The sequence below is a fragment of the Mirounga leonina genome, unplaced genomic scaffold, assembly GCF_011800145.1.
Source record: "Mirounga leonina isolate KUSES-001 unplaced genomic scaffold, KU_Mleo_1.0 Mir_91, whole genome shotgun sequence".
NCBI classification, from domain to species: domain Eukaryota; kingdom Metazoa; phylum Chordata; class Mammalia; order Carnivora; family Phocidae; genus Mirounga; species Mirounga leonina.
In genome coordinates, this window is record NW_023270839.1 from 19,933,951 (window position 1) to 19,954,295 (window position 20,345).

At 38.2% G+C, this 20,345-nt stretch overlaps 1 protein-coding gene across 5 annotated transcripts in view; it reads left to right on the forward strand.

Moving 5' to 3' along the window:
• The first annotated feature begins 4,312 nt into the window (after positions 1 to 4,312).
• TMEM62 (transmembrane protein 62) overlaps positions 4,313 to 20,345 on the forward strand; it is a 33,178-nt gene continuing 17,145 nt past the window's right edge. For 2 of the 5 annotated variants that reach the window (XM_034994131.1, XM_034994133.1), the window contains exons 1-8: positions 4,313 to 4,597; positions 4,861 to 4,972; positions 6,340 to 6,477; positions 9,305 to 9,350; positions 13,622 to 13,763; positions 16,111 to 16,235; positions 16,373 to 16,495; positions 18,574 to 18,729. In XM_034994131.1, coding sequence (XP_034850022.1) covers positions 4,418 to 4,597; positions 4,861 to 4,972; positions 6,340 to 6,477; positions 9,305 to 9,350; positions 13,622 to 13,763; positions 16,111 to 16,235; positions 16,373 to 16,495; positions 18,574 to 18,729 — 1,022 coding nt within the window. In that variant the 5' untranslated portion in view covers positions 4,313 to 4,417. The remainder of the gene's footprint in view (positions 4,598 to 4,860; positions 4,973 to 6,339; positions 6,478 to 9,304; positions 9,351 to 13,621; positions 13,764 to 16,110; positions 16,236 to 16,372; positions 16,496 to 18,573; positions 18,730 to 20,345) is intronic. The other 3 variants (XM_034994132.1, XM_034994134.1, XM_034994135.1) reach the window with 3 other exon arrangements.

Consider the following 20,345-nt stretch of genomic DNA (forward strand, 5'->3'; position numbering starts at 1 on the left):
GTTGTGCAGCCATCACCACCATCCATCTACAGCACTTTTTCATCTTGCAACACTGAAAATCTATTAAACTTTTTTTTTTTTTAAGATTTTGTTTATTTGACACAGAGAGACACAGCGAGAGAGGGAACACAAGCAGGGGGAGTGGGAGAGGGAGAAGCAGGCTTCCCGCGGAGCAGGGAGCCCGATGTGGGGCTCGATCCCAGGACTCTGGGATCATGACCCAAGCCAAAGGCAGACGCTTAATGACTGAGCCACCCAGGTGCCACCTGTATCTGTTAAACCTTAACTCCTCATTTCCCCCTCTCTCTAGCCCTTGGCAGCCACCATTCTACTTTCTGTCTCTGTGAATTTGAATACTCTCAGTACCTCATATAGGTGGAATCATACAGTATTTGTACTTTTATGATTGGCTTATTTTACTGGCATAATGTTCTCAAGGTTCATCATATTATAGCATGTGCGAGAATTTCCTTGATCTGTGATTTCTTACTTATGCTCGTGTTTCAGGTTCCTTATACAGAGCCTTAACTTACCTAGATGAAATTCTCCTCAAATTTGTTTTCCTAAGGAATGAATGGAGTGCTCCCTAAAAAGCTGAAAAACTGGTACCTACCGATGATCATAGTAGCAGCATCCACAATAGCCAAAAAGTGGAAATAATCCACATGTCCATCAACAGATGAATGAATAAAGAAAATGTGGTATATTTATACAATGAAATATTTTTTTAAAAAGATTTTATTTATTTGACAGAGAGAGAGTCAGCGAGAGCAGGAACACAAGCAGGGGGAGTGGGAGAGTGAGAAGCAGGCCTCCCACGGAGCAGGGAGCCCGATTCGGGGCTCGATCCCAGGACCCTGGGATCATGACCTGAGCCGAAGGCAGACACTTAACGACTGAGCCAACCAGGCACCCCTATTTATACAATGAAATATTATTTGGCCTTAAAAAGGAAGGAAATTCTGGCACATGCTATAACATGGGTGAAAACATTCATTAGGGAGTGGGGAGGGGAGGATGAGGCACCAATATTGGTACAGCGTTTTAGTTTGGGATGCTATAGAGTTCTGGAGATGGATGGTGATGATGGTTGCACAACAATGTGAATGTACTTAATGGCACTAAATTATATACATAAAAATGGGTAAGATGGTCAGTTTTATATATATCACAATTTTGAAATTTAAAAATCCTTACATACACAAAAAGCTATTTTGATTACATTACTTTAGCTGTCCACAGAAATAACTTCACAGAACAATGATTAAATACTGTACTTTTGGATTTTTAAAAAACGGTTTATTTATTTGAGAGAGAGAAAGAGAGAGCCCGTGCAAGAGGGGGAAGGGTTAGAAGGAGAGAGAAAGAAAATTTAAAGCAAACTCTGCACTGAGCATGGAACCTGATGTGGGGCTCAGTCTCACAACCCGGACATCATGACCTGAGCCAAAATGAAGAGTTTAATGCTTAACTGACTGAGCCACCCAGGCGCCCCATATTTTTTGATTTTTAAACAAAGTTAGTATAAGAAATAGTAACCTGAAGATAATTTCTACATGTTTATGAGAATCACATAGTTCAATTTATGACTGTTGATGACAATGTCCATTGTTTGTGAAATGCCCCAATGATACATTCTCTCTTGACTTTAGTTCTTGGATATTTTGCTTTCATGGTACATTCCTGCTTGCTCTCTTTATGAGATAACAAGATATCTACCTTTCCCCTTTGGCTATTAGGAACTGAGAATCACCTTGTATGATGATTTGTGGTGTATTAGCTGTATTCCCTGAAGAATCATTAACCATCATTAAATAAATAATTCCTGTTTCTACTCACTATGAACACTATGAGTGAAGCAGCTTGGTTACAATTCAGCATCTGCAATCCAGACTGCTGGCCTTTGTGACTTTAAACCATGTTTCTAATTCCAAAATGTCTTAATAGCATGTCTGTTCCTATCATCTATCACGCAGATTCTTGTTGTATTCCATTTCTGGAAAATAATTCTCATATTTTTAAAGTTCCTCTAAGGCATATCATATATGCCATACTGCTCCAAATGCGTATCATATATGCCATACTGCTTATGTTTTAAATCCGATCATCTCAAACGTATCTTCCAAATTTGGTTTAGAGGTATCCATACAGATATTTTTCTAGTGCAATATTAGACAAAACCAAAAACTTTATTCATATGGACAGTGCTCTCCACACATACATCATAGCCCTAGTATTTTTGTCACTTGGTTTCCAAATTTTGGCACTAACTTTTAACTATCTTTTTTTCTTCCCTCAAATATCCAATCAGCTGTCAAAATCTGTAGTTTCGGTCTTCACAATTATTTTACATCTGATCCTTCCTTTGTAATCTCAGTGTTACACTCTCCCATCTTCTTTCTTCAGGACTTTGCAGTTACCCCCTACCTGGAGTCTCAGTCTATTTGGGCTGCTAAAATAAAACATCACAGACTGGGTTGTAAACAACAGTTTATTTCTCACAGCTCTGGAGGCTGGAATTCTAAGATCAGGGAGCCAGAGTGATTTGATTCTGCTGAAGCCCTCCTCCAGGTTGCAGATTGCTGATTTCTCACTGTGTCCCCACATGGTGGAAGGGGCGAGGGATCTCTCTAGGGTCTCTTTTATAAAGGCACTAATTCTGTTCACAAGGGCAGAGCCCATCTCTAAATACCATCACAATGAGTATTAGGATTTCAACATATAAATTTTGTGGGGACACATTTGGACCATAGCACTAGATTATCCCAATATCATTCCAACCGGAGTCTCTGCCATACCTGTCCTCTGTCCAGTTGGTTCCCTATGCTGTTGCCAGGTCTATCTTCACTCTTGGCATTTATACAGGCCTTCCAAAATGTGGCTCAAACTAAAGGTCTGGTACAATTACCACTATTCCTCTAGGCATACCCTAGGCCTAGACAAACTGAAGTACTCACTGTCTCCTCATCATGTTCTGCATTTTCGCACCTTAATGCTTTGATTCATGTTAGGTACCGTTGGAAAGTGCTTCCCCCTACCCCATCCCCAATCTCTGCCACTCAAAAATACTATCCATCTACTATATGCCACCTCCTTAAACTTTTCCTGATTCTATAGATGTGATCTGTCCTGGGTAAACCTCCTCTGGCCTTTTATATCTTGTTGTCTCTTGTGCCAAATGGCATATTGGTCTTATATTAAACTTACTTATGTATTTCTCTCTCCTACATAGGCTTCTAAGATAATGAACCATGGTTCTTTAGCTACTTATGTTTCTTTATATTTTCTGCTTAGATCAATGTCTTGCTTTCCAAATGTACACAAAAAGTATTTTAATGAAATTGGCGTAACTTCAATATTGACAACATATCCCAAGAAAATAACTCGAAGATGTGTTTAAAAGGGTGCTATTTGTACAAAAAATGTTTTTTTCAGAACAGCAATATGTTTATTCAGAATGTTTATTCAAAAATGTTTATTCAGAACATTTCGAACATAAGTAATCCAAAAGTTCAACAATAACAGAATGGTTAGATAAATTAAGGGCAGGACCCGAATCTAATTCTTCTCCTGTGACTGCCCATAGGGAGTATTTACAGTTTATTAAATGAACGGTATAACGTGGCAACAGGATTTCTTTGTTTTTAAAGGTTTATTTAACAGACACAGCGAGAAAGGGAACACCAGGGGGCGGGGGGAAGAGGGAGAAGCAGGCTTCCCGCGGAGCAGGGAGCCCGATGCGGGGCTCGATCCCAGGACCCTGGGATCATGACCTGAGCCGAAGGCAGACGCTTAACGACTGAGCCACCCAGGCGCCCAGGCAACTGGATATTATATAGGCAAGTGCGTAAGAAATCAGGTTTAGGAAAAAATAACTTTACAAAACATACGTACTATATCTATTAAAAACCTATGGAAACAGGTTGTTAATAATCAGAAGGGCCGAGAGAAAGCCGGCTGTCACATCTGAACAGGAATTTAAATGGCGTCCTCATACATACTTTGATTCTCACGAGCCTGTGAAGTACGCACGCGAGACATCATTAGCTCCGTTTTATGGGTAAGAAACTGACCCACTGGGGTCAGCAATGATTGACTAAGGCGGAGCCAGGACTCCGCCTCCCGGACCTGGGTTCTTTCCCCGCCACTCCTCGGCAACCTTGATTGGTGCTGGGAGTCTCGGTTTCCTTTATTTCACCCTCATTCCTTTTTCCACGCCAGCCCAGAGACGCGGGCGGCAGGCGGGTGGCACGTGCCCGACGAGGTGCAGGGGCGGCGGCGGCGGCGGCGGCGGCGGCGGCCGAGCTGAGCTTTCGGCCGCTGCGACCATAGAGTCCGGAAGTGCGGCCAGAGCAGCTCCCGGGGGCGCCGCACGGGCAGAGCCCGGGACAGCGAGGGCAGCGCCCGGGCGGGCCGAATGGCCGCAGCGCTGGCCATCAGGGTGGTCGTGGGGCTGGCGGCAGCGGCGCTGGCGGCCGTGCTCCTGGAGCACTATGGCCTGGCCGGTCAGCCCTCGCCGCTGCCCCAGCCCCGCGCCTCCCGGAGCCCACACCCCGCACCGGGCCCCGGAGCCAGCAACATCTTCTGGGGGCTGCAGGTGACGCAGCGGGAGCAGGGTTTGGGGTGGGTGCAGAGGCGTCACTACGCGGTGAGACGCGGGCAATTTCCGCCGGGGTGCGACCGCCGCGGACCCGAACTCCCGGCTGGGGGCTCTGTCCTTTCCTTGGGGGGGGAGGGGGCGTTCGTTCTTGCACTGCATCCTTGCCATTTCCTTCCGCCTCGAGAGAGCTGCATGGTCGCCTGCTTCCGTGCTGCCTCTTCCTGACTCAGATCTCTCTGTTTAATACCTGCTTTCGGCAGATATCCGACATTCACCTGAGCAGGTTTCGTGATCCAGGCAGAGCTGTAGACTTAGAGAAGTTCTGTTCAGAAACTATTGGCATCATTCAACCAGCTCTCGTCCTGGCAACAGGTAGGGAGGGTTGCCGTGCTGTCGCGTTGTTCTGTGGTCCGGATGGTAGAATGCTAGGCAGGGCTGCAGCTTTTCACTTCGGGCACGTTGGGAACACTATAGCCCCAGCTCCAGGTGAGTCCTCCTGTAGAGAAGATGGGACATTGTAATTTCCTTTGCCTATGGATAATTGAATCAAGATCCAAGCTAAATGACTTGCCATAGCAAGGTTTTGTCAAAGCAGTAGAAGCAAGGCTCATGATTCTCATTAGTATACATACCGTCTGCTATGTTTGTATTCGTTCGTCGTTGTTGTTATAGTTCTGGATTTGAGAGAGAATTAGGGAAAGCCCTTTAACCACAAATGAAGTTTTTTTCTTAATTCCTACCTACCTTCCTTCCTAACTTCCTTCCTTTTTCTTTTCTTCTTTCTTTTTCTTTTTTTCTTTCTTTCTTTCTCTTTTTCTTTTCTTTCTTTTCTTTCTTTCTTTCCTCTCTTTGAGGGGGGAGGGGCAGAGGGAGAGAGAGAATTTCAAGCAGAGCATCGTGACCTGAGCTGAAACCAAGAGTGGGAGGCTTAACCGACTGAGCCACCCTGGTGCCCCCAAAGTTACCTTTTTTTAAAAAAACTAACTCCCCCCCCCCACCTTTTTTTTAAACAGCATTAGTCAATCTTATGTTGTCAATTGAGGCTTAAAGTGATTTAGGACACTTTTCTTCATCTTTTGGTACTTCTGTGACTTGGGTTCTCTAGTCTTCAAACTTCTATTTGCTCCCTAAATGCATTGTAGAAAAAGTAAAGGAGCATCTGCCATGTTTATTGGGGGATTCATATCCTACCCACCTTACTGAAACACCTCTGCTGATATGATGGATTATCAGTCCTTATGTTATGGAAAACCTCCATTTCAACTTTCCGTTTAGTTTTCCAGAAATTTTGGTATTTCACTGACCAACCACACCTTCTAGATTACTTCTTGCTGTAGAAATAACACTTGGCCAGATTACATAACCTGATTTTGGGTGTGGAAAATATGGTTGTCATAGATATCAGGCATCTGCCCAGAGTGTTGGAATTTCTTATAGTTTGCATTTTTGTCAGAGTTTCACGATGCGTTTTGTACTGCTCTCTTTAAAGATAATTTTTTTCAGAACCCATTTCTAATACCATGGGAAGTTAAATAGGTACTTGCTAACCTATAAGAAAGTCTTTGCCAAGAAAATCTCATTTTATAGGGCTTGCTCTGGACATAGATGGACTTACAAATCGTTATGCTTGTACATGTTGAGTACTTAAGTATCTTTGTTCCTTCAGTGTGCATTTAAAAACATTTTTAACCCCTTGGGTTTATTTTGCATTGTGATTCAAGTCTTACGTAAATCTACAGGAGACCTGACTGATGCCAAAACAAAGGAACACTTGGGATCCAGGCAGCATGAGGTAGAATGGCAAACTTACCAGGGTATTCTGAAGAAGACAAGGGTCATGGAAAAAACGACGTGGCTCGATGTTAAAGGAAATCATGGTAAGAGTCAAGACCCACATATAATTAAAACTAGATTTTTTCCCCCTTCAAGAGCCTAGATTCTCCAATTTAGAATATAAAATTATAAAATGGGAACATTGTAACATAGTTTTAGTTAGACTGAAGGCCACAACTCTGAAATACAACTATATTATGTGATTTTAAAGCTTCAGATGTCACTTTAAGCCTTTGAGGGGAAAGTTGGGATGGTCATTTCTTCTTTACATGAAGAAAAGCTTCTAGCAAAACCTATGTAGAAGGGTGTTTAAAAATATAACCATTTTGGGCGCCTTGCTGGCTCAGTTGGTAGAGCACACAACCCTTGATCTAGAGTCATGAGTTCAAGCCCCACACTGGGTGTGGAGCCTACAATCAATCAGTCCATATGTATATATATTCACACTGCATACATAAATACATATATATAGATCTATAGATATACATTTTGCTAATAGAAGGCACCACCCATAAGTCTATATACTGTATGATTCCATTTATATGACATTCAAGAAAAGGCAAAACTATAAAGAACAGATTGTGGTTGCCAAGGGTTGAGGGTGGGGGGTAGGCCGACTACAAAGAGGCATCATGGGAGAACTTTGGGATGATGTAACTGTTCTGTATCTCCATTGCAGTGGATACATGACTGTGCATTTGTCAAAACCCAAAGAACTATACATTACAGTGAATGAATTTTACTGTGTATACATTAAAAAATTAAAATTGCAAATAAATCTCTATGTATGAGGGGAGAAATGGATAATCCCTTCACATTTTTTACATTATTATTGTCTTGTTAGTAATGAACTCTTCAGCAAAGTGTCCTAACAGGTTTGTTTTATAAAGGTTGACTTTCTTATTGGTTGTTAAGTACTTTGTCTGCTTCATTTGATTATTAATTGCTGCTGTGTGCCTAATTATATATATTTCTAAAACTATCATTTTAAACAGATAATTCTGTCTGGTGAAATATATAGTTTTGGTTTGATCAGAAAATGCCCTTTTTATAAATAGTTCTTACAAAGCAGCTAGGAATTATTAATTGATGATGGGATATCTGGCTTACAGCTTTTTCTGGTATACCCTGTAAGTCTGATCCTGAACTTATGATGGTTCAACTTATGATGGTTTGACCAACGATTTTTTTTTTTTAAGATTTTATTTATTAGAGAGAGAGCAAGTGAGAGAGAGAGAGAGAGCATGAGCAGAGGGAGTGGCAGAGGGAGAAGGAGACTCCTTGCTGAGCAGGGAGCCCGATGCGGGGCTCCATCCCGGGACTCTGGGATCATGACCTGAGCTGAAGGCAGTCGCTTAACCGACTGAGCCACCCAGGCGCCCCTTGACCTACGATTTGTCAACTTTACAGTGTATGAAGCTGATACACATTCAATAGAAACTATATTTCGAATTTTGAATTTTTATCTTTTCCTGGGCTAACAATATGCAATATGAAACTCTGGTTATGCTGGACACAATCACCAGGGTAAAAAGCCATTAACCTTATAACTATTCTGTGCCCATGCTATCGTTCTGTTTTTCACTCTCAGATATTCAACATGAGATATTCAACACTTTATTATAAAACAGGCCTTGTGTTAGATGATTTTGCCCAGCTATAGGCTAATGTAAGCATTCTGAGCATGTTTAATGTAGGCAAGGCTAAGCTCTGATGTTCAGTAGGTTCAGTGTATGAAATGCATTTTCTATTTAAATATTTACCACTTAAAATGGATTTGTCTGGACATAACCCCATTGTAAGTTGAGGAAGATCTGAATTTATATTTCCCTTTTTTCCTGATCTTAATTAGTGGTACAGGTCAAATTCTTTTGCAATAAAAGCAAGTCTGTACATAATAAAAAAGTTTATTTTTTAACAGCATTAGTCAATCCACTGACTAAGCCAAACTACTGACTTATTTCAAGTAATAAATATCAGACTCTTGTGATGAGATCTTGTGAACAGAGCTTGTCCTTTGGAGGTCATGATAATCTAATTTGACTTGTATAAGCACAAATGCTTATAGTATGTGTGTATATATATGTTTATATATTGTGTTAAGATAGGAGGAAACTAATTTTTATTAAGATTTAACTATAACAGTGTAGTTCTCTTAGTAAGAGGATTGCATACACAATAAGTTCTTTTGGCTTAAATTGGACTTAACAGCTTATTCTCTGAAGTTATTAGAAATATAGTGGATTCTTGGAATTCCAAGCTGGTAAATAATTTTAGTTATTGCAAGCAGGCAATCAAGCTCAATGAAATAATTATATTTCCAGATAAGTGTTCTATGACATCTTTTACCTTACCCCTTACCATTATATAACTCCTTTCTTACTGAATCTCTTTAAGATTTAAGAAGAGAGGGTCTTAGGTCCTGTTATCAAAGTGATTAGCTGTTTAGAAACACTTGGCATGGATCCATGTATCAGCATCAACAGTCCAATCTTACAACGGCAAATTGATTTATTCTGAATAGTACATAATATCAAAGTATTTCTTATTCTCCAGTATGTGGGGTGCCTTAAATTAGTTTCCAGATAATCTGAATTCTGTTATCAAGTTTTAAAAACTATCAGGCTAATTTATTGGCATTCTGCCATTTAGAGATGTTATTGAAAATATTGTCATTTTTCTTTAGTCATTAAGATGTTTGTATTTTTCTTTTTAATATAGATGATGGTTGCTCTTTTTTTTTCCCATGTGCTTTTTTTGTTTTTCGTTTTTTTCCAAATTCTTATTTAAATTCTAGTTAGTTAACATATGGTGTAATATTGGTTTCAGGAGTAGAATTTAGTGATTCATTGCTCTTTTCTTTTTAATTAGATGCATTCAACATTCCAAGTCTGGAGAGTGTCGAGAATTATTACAGGTACTGTAGTGAACAGAATACAGACCATGAAGTAGTACAAGGGGAGTGCAGTCAAGTCAATGAATGGGTGAAAATATTTTTTAATAGAAGAACTTCTAGTAACTTAGAATTTTTGTGTGTGTGTGTATGACAGATTCAGTTACTTTCTTCCCCCAAGACTTTTTCTTTCCTTTAATTCCTTTTATCTCATACACTTTATGCTTTTTATTGGCTAATGATACTTCAAATATTTCACACAAACTTTTTTTTTGCCATTGATACTTAGCAGAAGTCATTTTTTTATTAGTCATTTTTTTTACTTGGATATAATTGACATATAACATTCATTTTAGGTATACAACACAGTGATTCAAGAGTTGTATGTATTGTGAAATGATAACCACAATAAGTCCAGTTAACACCCATCACCATACATAATTAAAAAATTTTTTTTTCTTGTGAAAAACTTTAAAAATCTACTCTCAGCAACTTTCAAATATATAATAGAGTGTTTGACTGTAGTCACCATGCTATACATCAGAAGTCACTTAGATTAGAGCTTGTTATGAGAGTACTGTCGATTTTAGGAATACTGAGAAACTGATGCTCTCAGCCTCTACAGTGGCTGAGGAGCCCAGTTGGTCACCCACTTTGTCACAGAAATATTAAAATTTTCTTTATATGCCATGAATGTGAAAAAGGCTATGACTATGAAAGGCTCTTTGCATTAGAAAACCAGTTCTCTAGTTTCAATGTGTTGGGATTCTTTTAGTTGCAATTTCACTTCCAGTTCTAGGATATTCCACAGCTTTGTCCTACATTGTCCATCACTCAAGTAGTGAGAATTTGGTGAGAGCCCATCGTTAGCTGGATAGCGTGAGAGATACAAGAGCTAATATTAAAAAATATGGCCTCTGCCTTCAAGGAAGTCCAGTTAAGAGAGATAAGAATTGTTTGGGAAACAATTAGAAAAGAACATGAAGGGATGACTGATGAAATGCTACATTATTTGGTAGACATGATAATCACTATGAGAAATCGGAAAGGGCAGAAGTCAGCATGGGCTGGACATAGAGGAGACTTTATCTTATTTTTGAGATATAATTGACATATAACATTGTATAAGATTAAGATATACAACATGTTCATGTGACACATAAATATATTGCAATATGAGGACCACCATAGAATTAGCTAATACCTCGATCACTATCACATAATTATCATTTTCTTGTGGTAGGAATAATTAAGATCTAGTCTCTTAGTGACTTTGAAGCTTATAAAACAGATTTGTTGATTATACTTACTATGCTGTGCATTAGATCTTCTGAATTTATGTATCTACCTAGGTGTAAGTTAGGACTTAATAAAAGAAGTAAAACTTGTGTTCAGTCTTAAAAGAAGGGTTGCGGAGAAGTAAGAAATTTTGAGGGGTATATTTTAGGCAAAACCACAGAATTTTTAAAAGCTAGAATGAGCTTTTAGGGACAGTAAGGAAACTGGTATCACCAGAAAAAAGGATCATTTTGAGGACTGGTATGACATTGGGTAGGTAGCTTAGAGCCAATTTATGGAGGTCTTAAGTGACAGGTGTAGAAATTTAGATGTGTTGTGTAATGGTTCATAATCCAGTATAGATTCCTAAGGAGACAAGTCAGATAATGAAATAATATTTTATAAAGGGCAATCACACAACAAAAAAGAGAAAAGATAGGGATAATAAGGAAAAAAAGCTATGTAGAACAAATGGGAGAGTCCTGTAATAGTCCAGTCATGATATGGAAGGGCTTGAAATGAATAGGAGACATACCTTTCTAACAAAGTCCATATATATGGGGACAGTGTCATCAGCTGGAGGGTGGCAGGTCAAACAGCATTGGTTAACATATAATTCGAGTCACTGTAACTTGGAGGATGAAGTTGTCCTTTGTTTTTAATGTGAGAAAGGAAAAGGTCAGAGATGAAAATCTTTCCTTTTCTCTTATCTATTTGTATCTTTGATGGTGACTATGGAATGGAACTAGGAAACATTTTCAAAGAAGAATTAACAGGACTTTGGGTCTGACTGGTTATCGGGAGGGTAAAGCTATTAGTCATTTGGAAGTTTCTTACCTTTATATTTTTGTTACTAACCACCTAAACTGTATCTGAATTTTTAATAAACAGCATTTTATTTTATTTTTTTTTTAGATTTTATTTATTTATTTGACAATGAGAGAGAGATAGCGAGAGCAGGAACATAAGCAGGGGGAGTGGGAGAGGGAGAAGCAGGCTTCCTGCCAAGCAGGGAGCCCGATGTGGGGCTTGATCCCAGGACCCTGGGATCGTGACCTGAGTTGAAGGCAGATGCTTAATGAGTGAGCCACCCAGGTGCCCCAATAAACAGCATTTTAATAAACAGCCAGAGATACGGACATTACAGATATATCAGCCTGAACGAGAAAGCTTAAAGCTAAATCTTGATCTTAAGAATGGCCCAGAGAGGGGTGCCTGGGTGGCTCAGTCGTTAAGCGTCTGCCTTCGGCTCAGGTCGTGAGCCCAGGGTCCTGGGATCGAGCCCCACATCAGGCTCCCTGCTCAGCGGGAAGCCTGCTTCTCCCTCTTCCACTCCCCCTGCTTGTGTTCCTGCTCTCACTCTCTCTCTGTCAAATAAATAAATAAAATATTAAAAAAAAAAAAAAGAATGGCCCAGAGAATGTCAAAATCCAGAATTCAAAAACTGTTAATAGCTATCATATATTTTAATCTCTACTTTCAAATAGTTGGGTTATTTTTAGATAATGGGTTTTAACGTATTAAAAATGTAGGAAAGGAAACAATATACGTGAGATTATAAGATCCTAAAGAAGGGTGCCTGGGTGGCTCAGATGGTTAAGCGTCTGCCTTCCACTCAAGTCATGATCCCAGGGTCCTGGGATCGAGCCCCACATCGGGCTCCCTGCTTGGTGGGAAGCCTGCTTCTCCCTCTCCCTCTACTGCTCCCCCTGCTTGTGCTCTCTCAGTCTCTCTGTCAAATAAATAAATAAAATCTTAAAAGAAAAAAAAAGATCCTAAAGAATAACTGAAAACAAATTAAGCAGGAAAAATATAAATAAAAATTTTAATGAGAGAAAAAAAACCCCTCAAAATAGAAAATTTTATTTTTTTAAAAGATTTTGTTATTTATTTATTTATTTATTTTAGAGAGAGAGAGTGTGCACACGTGAGCACATGCGAGTGGGGGAGGAGCAGAGGGAGAGGAATAAGCAGAATCCATGCTGAGTGCCAAGCCCAATGGAGGGCTGGATCCCATCACCCTCAGATCTTGACCTGAGCTGAAATCAAGAGTTGCTCACTTAACTGACTGAGCCACCCAGGTGCCCCCCAAAATAGAAAATTTAAAAAATACTGGGAAGAGGGGCAATAGAACTAATTGACTTTTAATTATAATATCTGTGATAATGTGTTTATTTTATGATATATTTGATGGCTATCGTGGCTTAAATATAGCTCCCTGATAGCACATTAGGTTTCAGGAGTTTATTTGTATTTTTCCATATGTGCCTTATCTATTTTCTTATAATGTCTTGACATTTGAGTAATATAGGTATGTCCCCAACCTATACCTTCCTTCACATTTATTCAACAAATACTAATGAGTTCCCACACTGTGTACTATGTTACCCCCTCTTTCCCCCGTTCTTCACTCTCCAACCTTACAGACACCTCAACACTGTTGATACTTAGGTAGTAAGGACTTTCATTACTGAATGTATACCCTGTATAGGTTACAGATATATTTTTAGGAACTGAAAAACATTTACTGACCCAGACCTGACATTTTTCTTGATGACTTCGTCTTTGCAAGGCTTTATTGTGAGTTAAGCCTCTGTAGTCCTATTTCAAGATGTAAACACCTTTTTTTATCTCATTACACCAAGAGTTCTGCTAGGCACTTCATAGGTCCTCACTAAATTTTTCAATGATGGATAAGTACCATTTCCCTGGATTCTGTTTGATCTCTCTTTAAGTGTTCGGTGGACTGCCTAAAATAGCCACCTCCTTCTCTGCTTTGCTTGGTGACCTTGTGTTTGTTTACTTATGAATTAGTTTGCCTGAATCTTTATAGAAAATGGGAAGAAAAATCTTTAAAATCTCTTTTCATCAGCTTATTGTGGATTAGTTTATGTATTTCTCTGTCAGATTAGGAAATTTTCAAAGGGAGGCAAAATATAGTGTGATATACGGGGAGGAATTTAAACTCATTGTTTTTTTATGATTGCACTAAAACTTTCCTGTCTTATATTTTTTAGGAAATATTCTGCTGTACGTAGGGATGGCTCTTTCCATTATGTCCACAGTACTCCCTTTGGCAACTATTCTTTCATCTCTTTGGATGCCACCCCAAATCCAGGGCCTAAGAGACCCTATAATTTCTTTGGAATTTTAGATGAGGTACAGTAAAAATCTCACTTCCCTTTGTAGCTAACTAACCTATTTTGTTTTTTCTTGGATAAATGTGGCTCACTTAAGGTTATCCTAGGTAAACTAGTTCTTATCTAGAAATTCTTGAGAAAAATTTTACTGTGGTTCCAAGTATGGCTAGAAGAAATCACTGGCTACTTGAGCATTATCACTGCTGTCCATGTTCTGGTCCCCAAATCTCGTGAAGAAATACCTCACATTTTATATTTATTCAGTAAGCATTTATTAAATATATACTAAGTGCAACATGCACTTTGCAAGGTGCAAGGCATACAGCTTTTATACCATATGGTATATTCCTAAATCCCCATAGTTGCCATTTCTAACTAATGGACTATATTTATTTTAATAAGAGAAGGGCAACCACTGAAGTAAATAAATTTCTGTTAAGGCAAGTTAGGTGAAAACTGTTGCTGGATTAAAACTGTCTGGAAAGTCACATATGAGAACCTCTCATTATTTCTTAATACAACAGATGTCAGATCACTAATGAGCACCTGCCTACATGCAAGACATATGTGCCTGCATGGAAGAATACAAGAGCGATAAGATCAAGTCACTCGCCTTTTAGAATATTTAATCTAGTGGAGGGGCATAAGACTAGTGCAGAAATAACTATAATAAAGGGCAGAATTTGCTAAGTGCTGAAAGAGATTCAAAGTGATATGAAGGTTCAGAAGACCTTGAAATCAAGTGAATAAAATGTTGTGAAATGCATTGTGTTATATTAGGCATTTATTTAATGAAGGTATATTTGGTTTCTTATCCTCCAACTGTCTTTAGACAGAGTTTATTAACTTATTATTTTAAAGCCTACTCCTTAGAGCAGCGTTTTTTAAGATACGATTCAAAGATCATCTTCATGAAAATCAGCTGGACTTTTGTAAAATGCAGATTCCCAGGCTTTCCCTGAGACTTATCAAATTAGAAACCCTGAGGGTATGGTCCAGGAATTCATTGCTATTAGCACTTTACAGATAATTAATGTATATTTATACATGTACGAGTTATTTTTTTTTTAAAGATTTTATTTATTTGAGAGAGCGAGAGAGAGAGGCAGAGCACGTGTGCATGTGTGCAGGCAGGGGGGAGGGGCAGAGGGAGAGGGAGAAGCAGGCTGTGCACTGAACAAGGAACCCCGACTTGGGGCTTGATCCCAGGACTCTGGGATCATGACCTGAGCAGAAGGCAGTTGCTTAACCAACTGAGCCACCCAGGCACCCCTGTACAAGTTATTTTTGAAATCAACTTTATGAGGGATGATTTACATACAATAAAATGCACTCATTTTAAGTGTTTGAAGAGTTTTGACAAAAAATATATATGCTGGTATAACTGTCACCACAATCAAGAGAGAACATTTCTATCATCCCAGAAAGTTCTCTTGTGTAGTCAGTCTTCACCCCAATCCTAGAGAACCACTGATGGGTTTTCTGTCAGTATAGATTAATTTTTTTTCTAGAATTTTATGTAAATGAAATCATACAGTATGTACTCTTGTGTCTGGCTTCTTTTGCCCAGTATATTTTTTTTTTTTTTTTAAAGATTTATTTATTTATTTGAGAGAGCGAGAATGAGAGAGAGAGTACGTACATGAGAGAGGGGAGGGTTAGAGGGAGAAGCAGGCTCCTCGCCGAGCAGGGAGCCCGATGCGGGACTCGATCCAGGGACTCCAGGATCATGACCTGAGCCGAAGGCAGTCGCTCAACCAACTGAGCCACCCAGGCGTCCGCCCAGTATATTTCTATGATTTGTTTCTACAATTCATCCATATTATTGTGTTTGAGTAATTCTTTCCTTTTTATCACTACATAGCATTCCATTGTTTGGATATACTGATGGTTTCTAGTTTTTGGCTATTCTGAGTTGAGCTGTTGTGAACATTCAGGTACAGGCTTTTTGTGGACATACGTACATCTTATTTTAGAAGTTTGGTTTCAAGTTCCTCTTTAGTAATTGCAATGTAGTATACAGGGCTGAAGAGATTAATGGTTCTTATTTTCTATAAAGAACTTTGTTGTAAAAAGAAAGAAATTTATGTCATTTAAAGATTGTTCTCTATTTCTCAGTTTCCTTCTCTATCAAATGGGGATAATACTTGCCCTACTTAGCATAGAGTTATTTTTAGGACCAAATGAATTATAATGTATATGAAAACAGTTTGAAATTTATACAGGTCCATGCAGGTCACTAATTAGTAGGGTTTAGGCCTTAGACATAATATACTTATTATTATAAAACTTCAAGGCAGATGTTTAATCTGTAGATTTCAGCCTGAGCCCTAATGAAAGATCCTTGTGTTTTTCTGCCATTTCAGAAGCGGATGGAGGAACTTCTGTTACTGGCCAAGGAGAGTAGTCAGAGTAACCACAGTATTTGGTTTGGTCACTATACAACATCCACTATCCTTTCTCCATCACCTGGAATTCGGTCAATAATGAGGTGAGGCAGGATTCCAAAATCAAAATTAATTGCTTGTAATTCTTTTATGTTACTCTTGCTCTCCTGAAGAGATCTTTTTATTAGTTTGGCATTGCAAGTTATCTGTTCATTTATTCTACTCGTTTTTCATCGATTAGTTCAGCTACAGCGTATTTGTGTGGGCACCTCCATACTCTTGGTGGACTGATGCCTGTTTTGCACACTCGTCACCTCCAGGGCACTTTGGAACTTGAGGTGGGAGACTGGAAGGATAACAGAAGGTAAGGGAACTACCCCACACAATAAAACTTACACGTGTAAGTTTCGCTAAAACAATGATAGTTTTCTTATTGCTACCATGGGTGATCCCAGTCAAGGAAAAACTTATGATCTCCCTAAGTTTTTAAAGTGATATAGATATTATGTGTGTCGGTGTGTAAAAACCTCGTTGCAACAGTTATGTTTGCCATCACTATGTTACATTGGATTTTCAAGATGCATCCATTAGGAAATAGATCTCAAACTCTAGGGTGCACAAGGATTGTGGAGGAGCTTATTAAAAATAACAAATCTCCAGAGAATTTGGTTGTGTTGGTCTGGTTTCGGACCTGATTTTTTTTAAAACTCACCAGGTGTTCTATGGACCACACTTAGAGAAACATTAGAACTGGAACTGTATCACCCTCTGAATTTTATATCTACCTTTGTAGTTATTACTATGTTAGTGATTTCAGTTCTTCAAATACACGATAGTTGGTTTTATTAAGATTAAAGTCTTTCTTTGAGAAAACACAGCCTGTTTATCAAAAGCATACAGTATAGTTAAATATATAGAGAAAAAAGAACAAAATACATATTTTGAGAATAACTAAGTACAGTAGCTTAAATATAGATGAGTATCATCTCATTGTTGAACTATTATCAATTACTATTTAATTTATTCAAACTCAGTTCTCTGAAGATGTTAGTTAGTAAATATTTTTTGAGCTGAATATGTTCTTTCTGTTTTTAACTACTTCCATTAATTAAAAGATAGCTTTACATCTTGGAAGGTACTTACTCATTTCAGTTGGCTCTGCTAGAAACTGTCTAAAAGCTATGCTTGAAGCCTGAAATTAGTTGGCAACTGTAATTACTTTGAGCTAGACCTGTCTATTCATGACTGTGAGGTTGTGGGCTGGGCTGGGATTGCCTTTTACTAGATAGCCTTCCTAATCCTTGATCAGCTTCTTTATTTCTTATAAATGCTATAGTTACAAGTTAAGTGCTGTCATGAAACCATTTCCTCTCTTTCTCTTTCCACCTGCTCTCCTGTTGTTCCACCCCTGGGGTTTTATCTGGAGTTTTACTGAAAGGACCTAACCTTTACCTGCCCTTTTAAACATTTAAGTTGTGTTAGGATAATAGAGGAGCTTTTAAAAGTGTATTAGTAATATTAGGCTAGGCTTTGTTGTGGATACAAATAAATCTGGAAAATATCAGTGGCTTAACACAACAGATGCTTATTTTTTCATTTATGTAAATCTGGTATGAGCCAGGACCTCTCTCTTCCATCAGATTTTCTTCATCTCATAATACCACTATCTCAACACCTCAATCCCAGGGCAGGGAAGAGAGCATGGAGAACTCATACCCGCTCTTAAGTACTTTGGACCAGAAGTGTGATACATGTCACTTCTGTTTACAGCCCATTGACCAGAACTAGTCACATGGTCCCAACCTAATACCAGGGAGACTGGGAAATGCAGGGGAGCACGTGGAGTATTTGGTGAGCACTATTGTTTCTGCCATAGTTAATCATTTCTTTCCTCAGTTCAAAAAGTAGAAAATATAAAATTTTGGTTATTCTTTAATGAATATTTATACCTCTCACCATGCATTTAGAAAACCAAAATAAATTTTGTTAATTTCTTTGAAATTATAGAAATAAAGGTTTAAAAGAAGAATGAAAGATGTCTGATTGTGTTTATGTTAATATTAGCATTTTTGATGAGATGAGGAATATCAGGTATTAGGCTTATGATGACTGTCTTAGATTCAAAAGAGTCTTAAAGTATAGAAACCAAACGAATTAGTTTATCAAGCATTTATTTAAAAATGAAAGTGTGCATGCTATGTACCAGGCATTGTTCTAGGGCACAGTAAATTTATGTCTTCAGTAAGATTCCATTTGTGATAAACGTGAACTATAAAGCGGTAGGGGCAAGGGAAGAAGGGCAGAGAAACAATATTATTTACTTTGTATAAATTCATGATCTCAGAAAGTATAGTTTTATATTTTTACATTTGTTCTGTGTATAACCTTCATACCCTCTTATAATAGAAGTGACTAAATTACCTTATTGTCTCTGGTCTCTAGGTACCGGATCTTTGCTTTTGATCATGACCTCTTTAGCTTTGCAGATTTGGTCTTTGGCGAGTGGCCTGTGGTTCTTATCACTAATCCTAAGTCACTCCTATATAGCTGTGCTAGACATGAACCACTAAAAAGACTTCTTCATTCAACACACATCAGGTATGTAGCACTTTTTCGGAATTTCCTTTCAGTTTGATATTAGTGAAGAATAAGTCAATGTGACTATAATCCCATGTGAAAACTGTGAGATGCCATACTTTAATTTTCCCAATAATCTAAACATTATATAAAGATAAAATGCTTACTGCTTTATTCCCATTCAGTTAAAAAATAATTTTTTTAAGCTGTTGAAATTTAAAAAACCTCCAGAAACCCATAACCCTACCACTGCAATTTTTGTGTATTTTATTTTCATGTTTTACATGCTATAATCCCCCTAACCCCAAATAGAGCTGTTACTGACATTTCTGATTTCCTACTCAGGCATTCTCTTTGAGGCATGTTTTTATATAGTTGTAATGTTTTATTTATTTTTTTTTGGTCAGCAGTGAAGTGACTCTCAGGGTTTTTTTGACAGGAGCTGGATATCTGATTTAGACTTTATATTCTCTGAAAGGGCCTGGTAGCCTTAGCTCTGTTTGTGATACTGCGTCTTGTTGACAGTTGGGAAACAAATGAGTGGATGGTAGGATTAACATGAGATTAACAAAGTCTATTTTAATTTTTTATCTCTCAACAGAGAGAATGTACCACAATTTATCTAACCATTTTCTTACCTTACTGGTGAACTCTTACAATTTTTTCTAACTTGGGAATGAGCATCTGATGCATGTAGATTTTTTCCATTTGAATAATTTCTTTAGGTAAAGTTCTAAAGGTGTGAGTCTTGGTGAAAGAATATGAATTCCTTTATGACTGTTGATAAAGATTGCCCAATTACTTTTTTTTTTGTAACTAAAATAATTTTTCTTTTAAAAATATGCAGTAAAATATATGTAACATAAGATGTACCATTTTACCAGCTTTTAGGTATACAGTTCAGTGGCATTAAAGTATATTGATTTTGTGGTGCAACCATCACCACCATCCATCATCGGAATATTCATCTTCCAAGACTGAAACTCTGTACCCATCCAACAATAACTCCCTGATTTACCCTTTTCCCCAGCCCATGGCAGCCACCATTCTACTGGTCTCTCTCTTTGAATTTCACTACTCTAGGAACCTCATATAAGGAGACTCCTACAGTATTTGTCCTTTAACTGGCTGGCTTCTTTAACATAATATCCTCAAGGTTCCTCCATGTTGTAGAGTGTGTCAGAATTTCTTTGCTTTTTTAAGGCTGACTAATATTCCATTGTGTGTATATACAACATTTTGTTTATTCATCTGTCGATACTTTTGCTTCTATCTTTTGGCTATTGTGAATAATGCTATTATGAACGTGGGTATATTCTGTTCAAATCCCTGCTTTCAGCTTTCAGTTCTTGTGGGTATATATCTAGAAATGGAATTGCTGGATCCCATGGTAATTATATGTTTAATTTTTTGAGGAACCACCATACTGTTTTCCATAGCAGCTGTACCATTTTACATTACCACGAGCAGTGCATAAGGTACCCAATTACTTTTTAAAACAGATACTAATTTATAATGTTACCAGGCAAATGAGTACCAATTTCACAGCACTCTTATCATTTTTGGATATTGTGCTTTTAAAAAGATGTACTAATTAATCTGGAAAAATGATATCAAGCTGTTCTATTTTTTTTTTT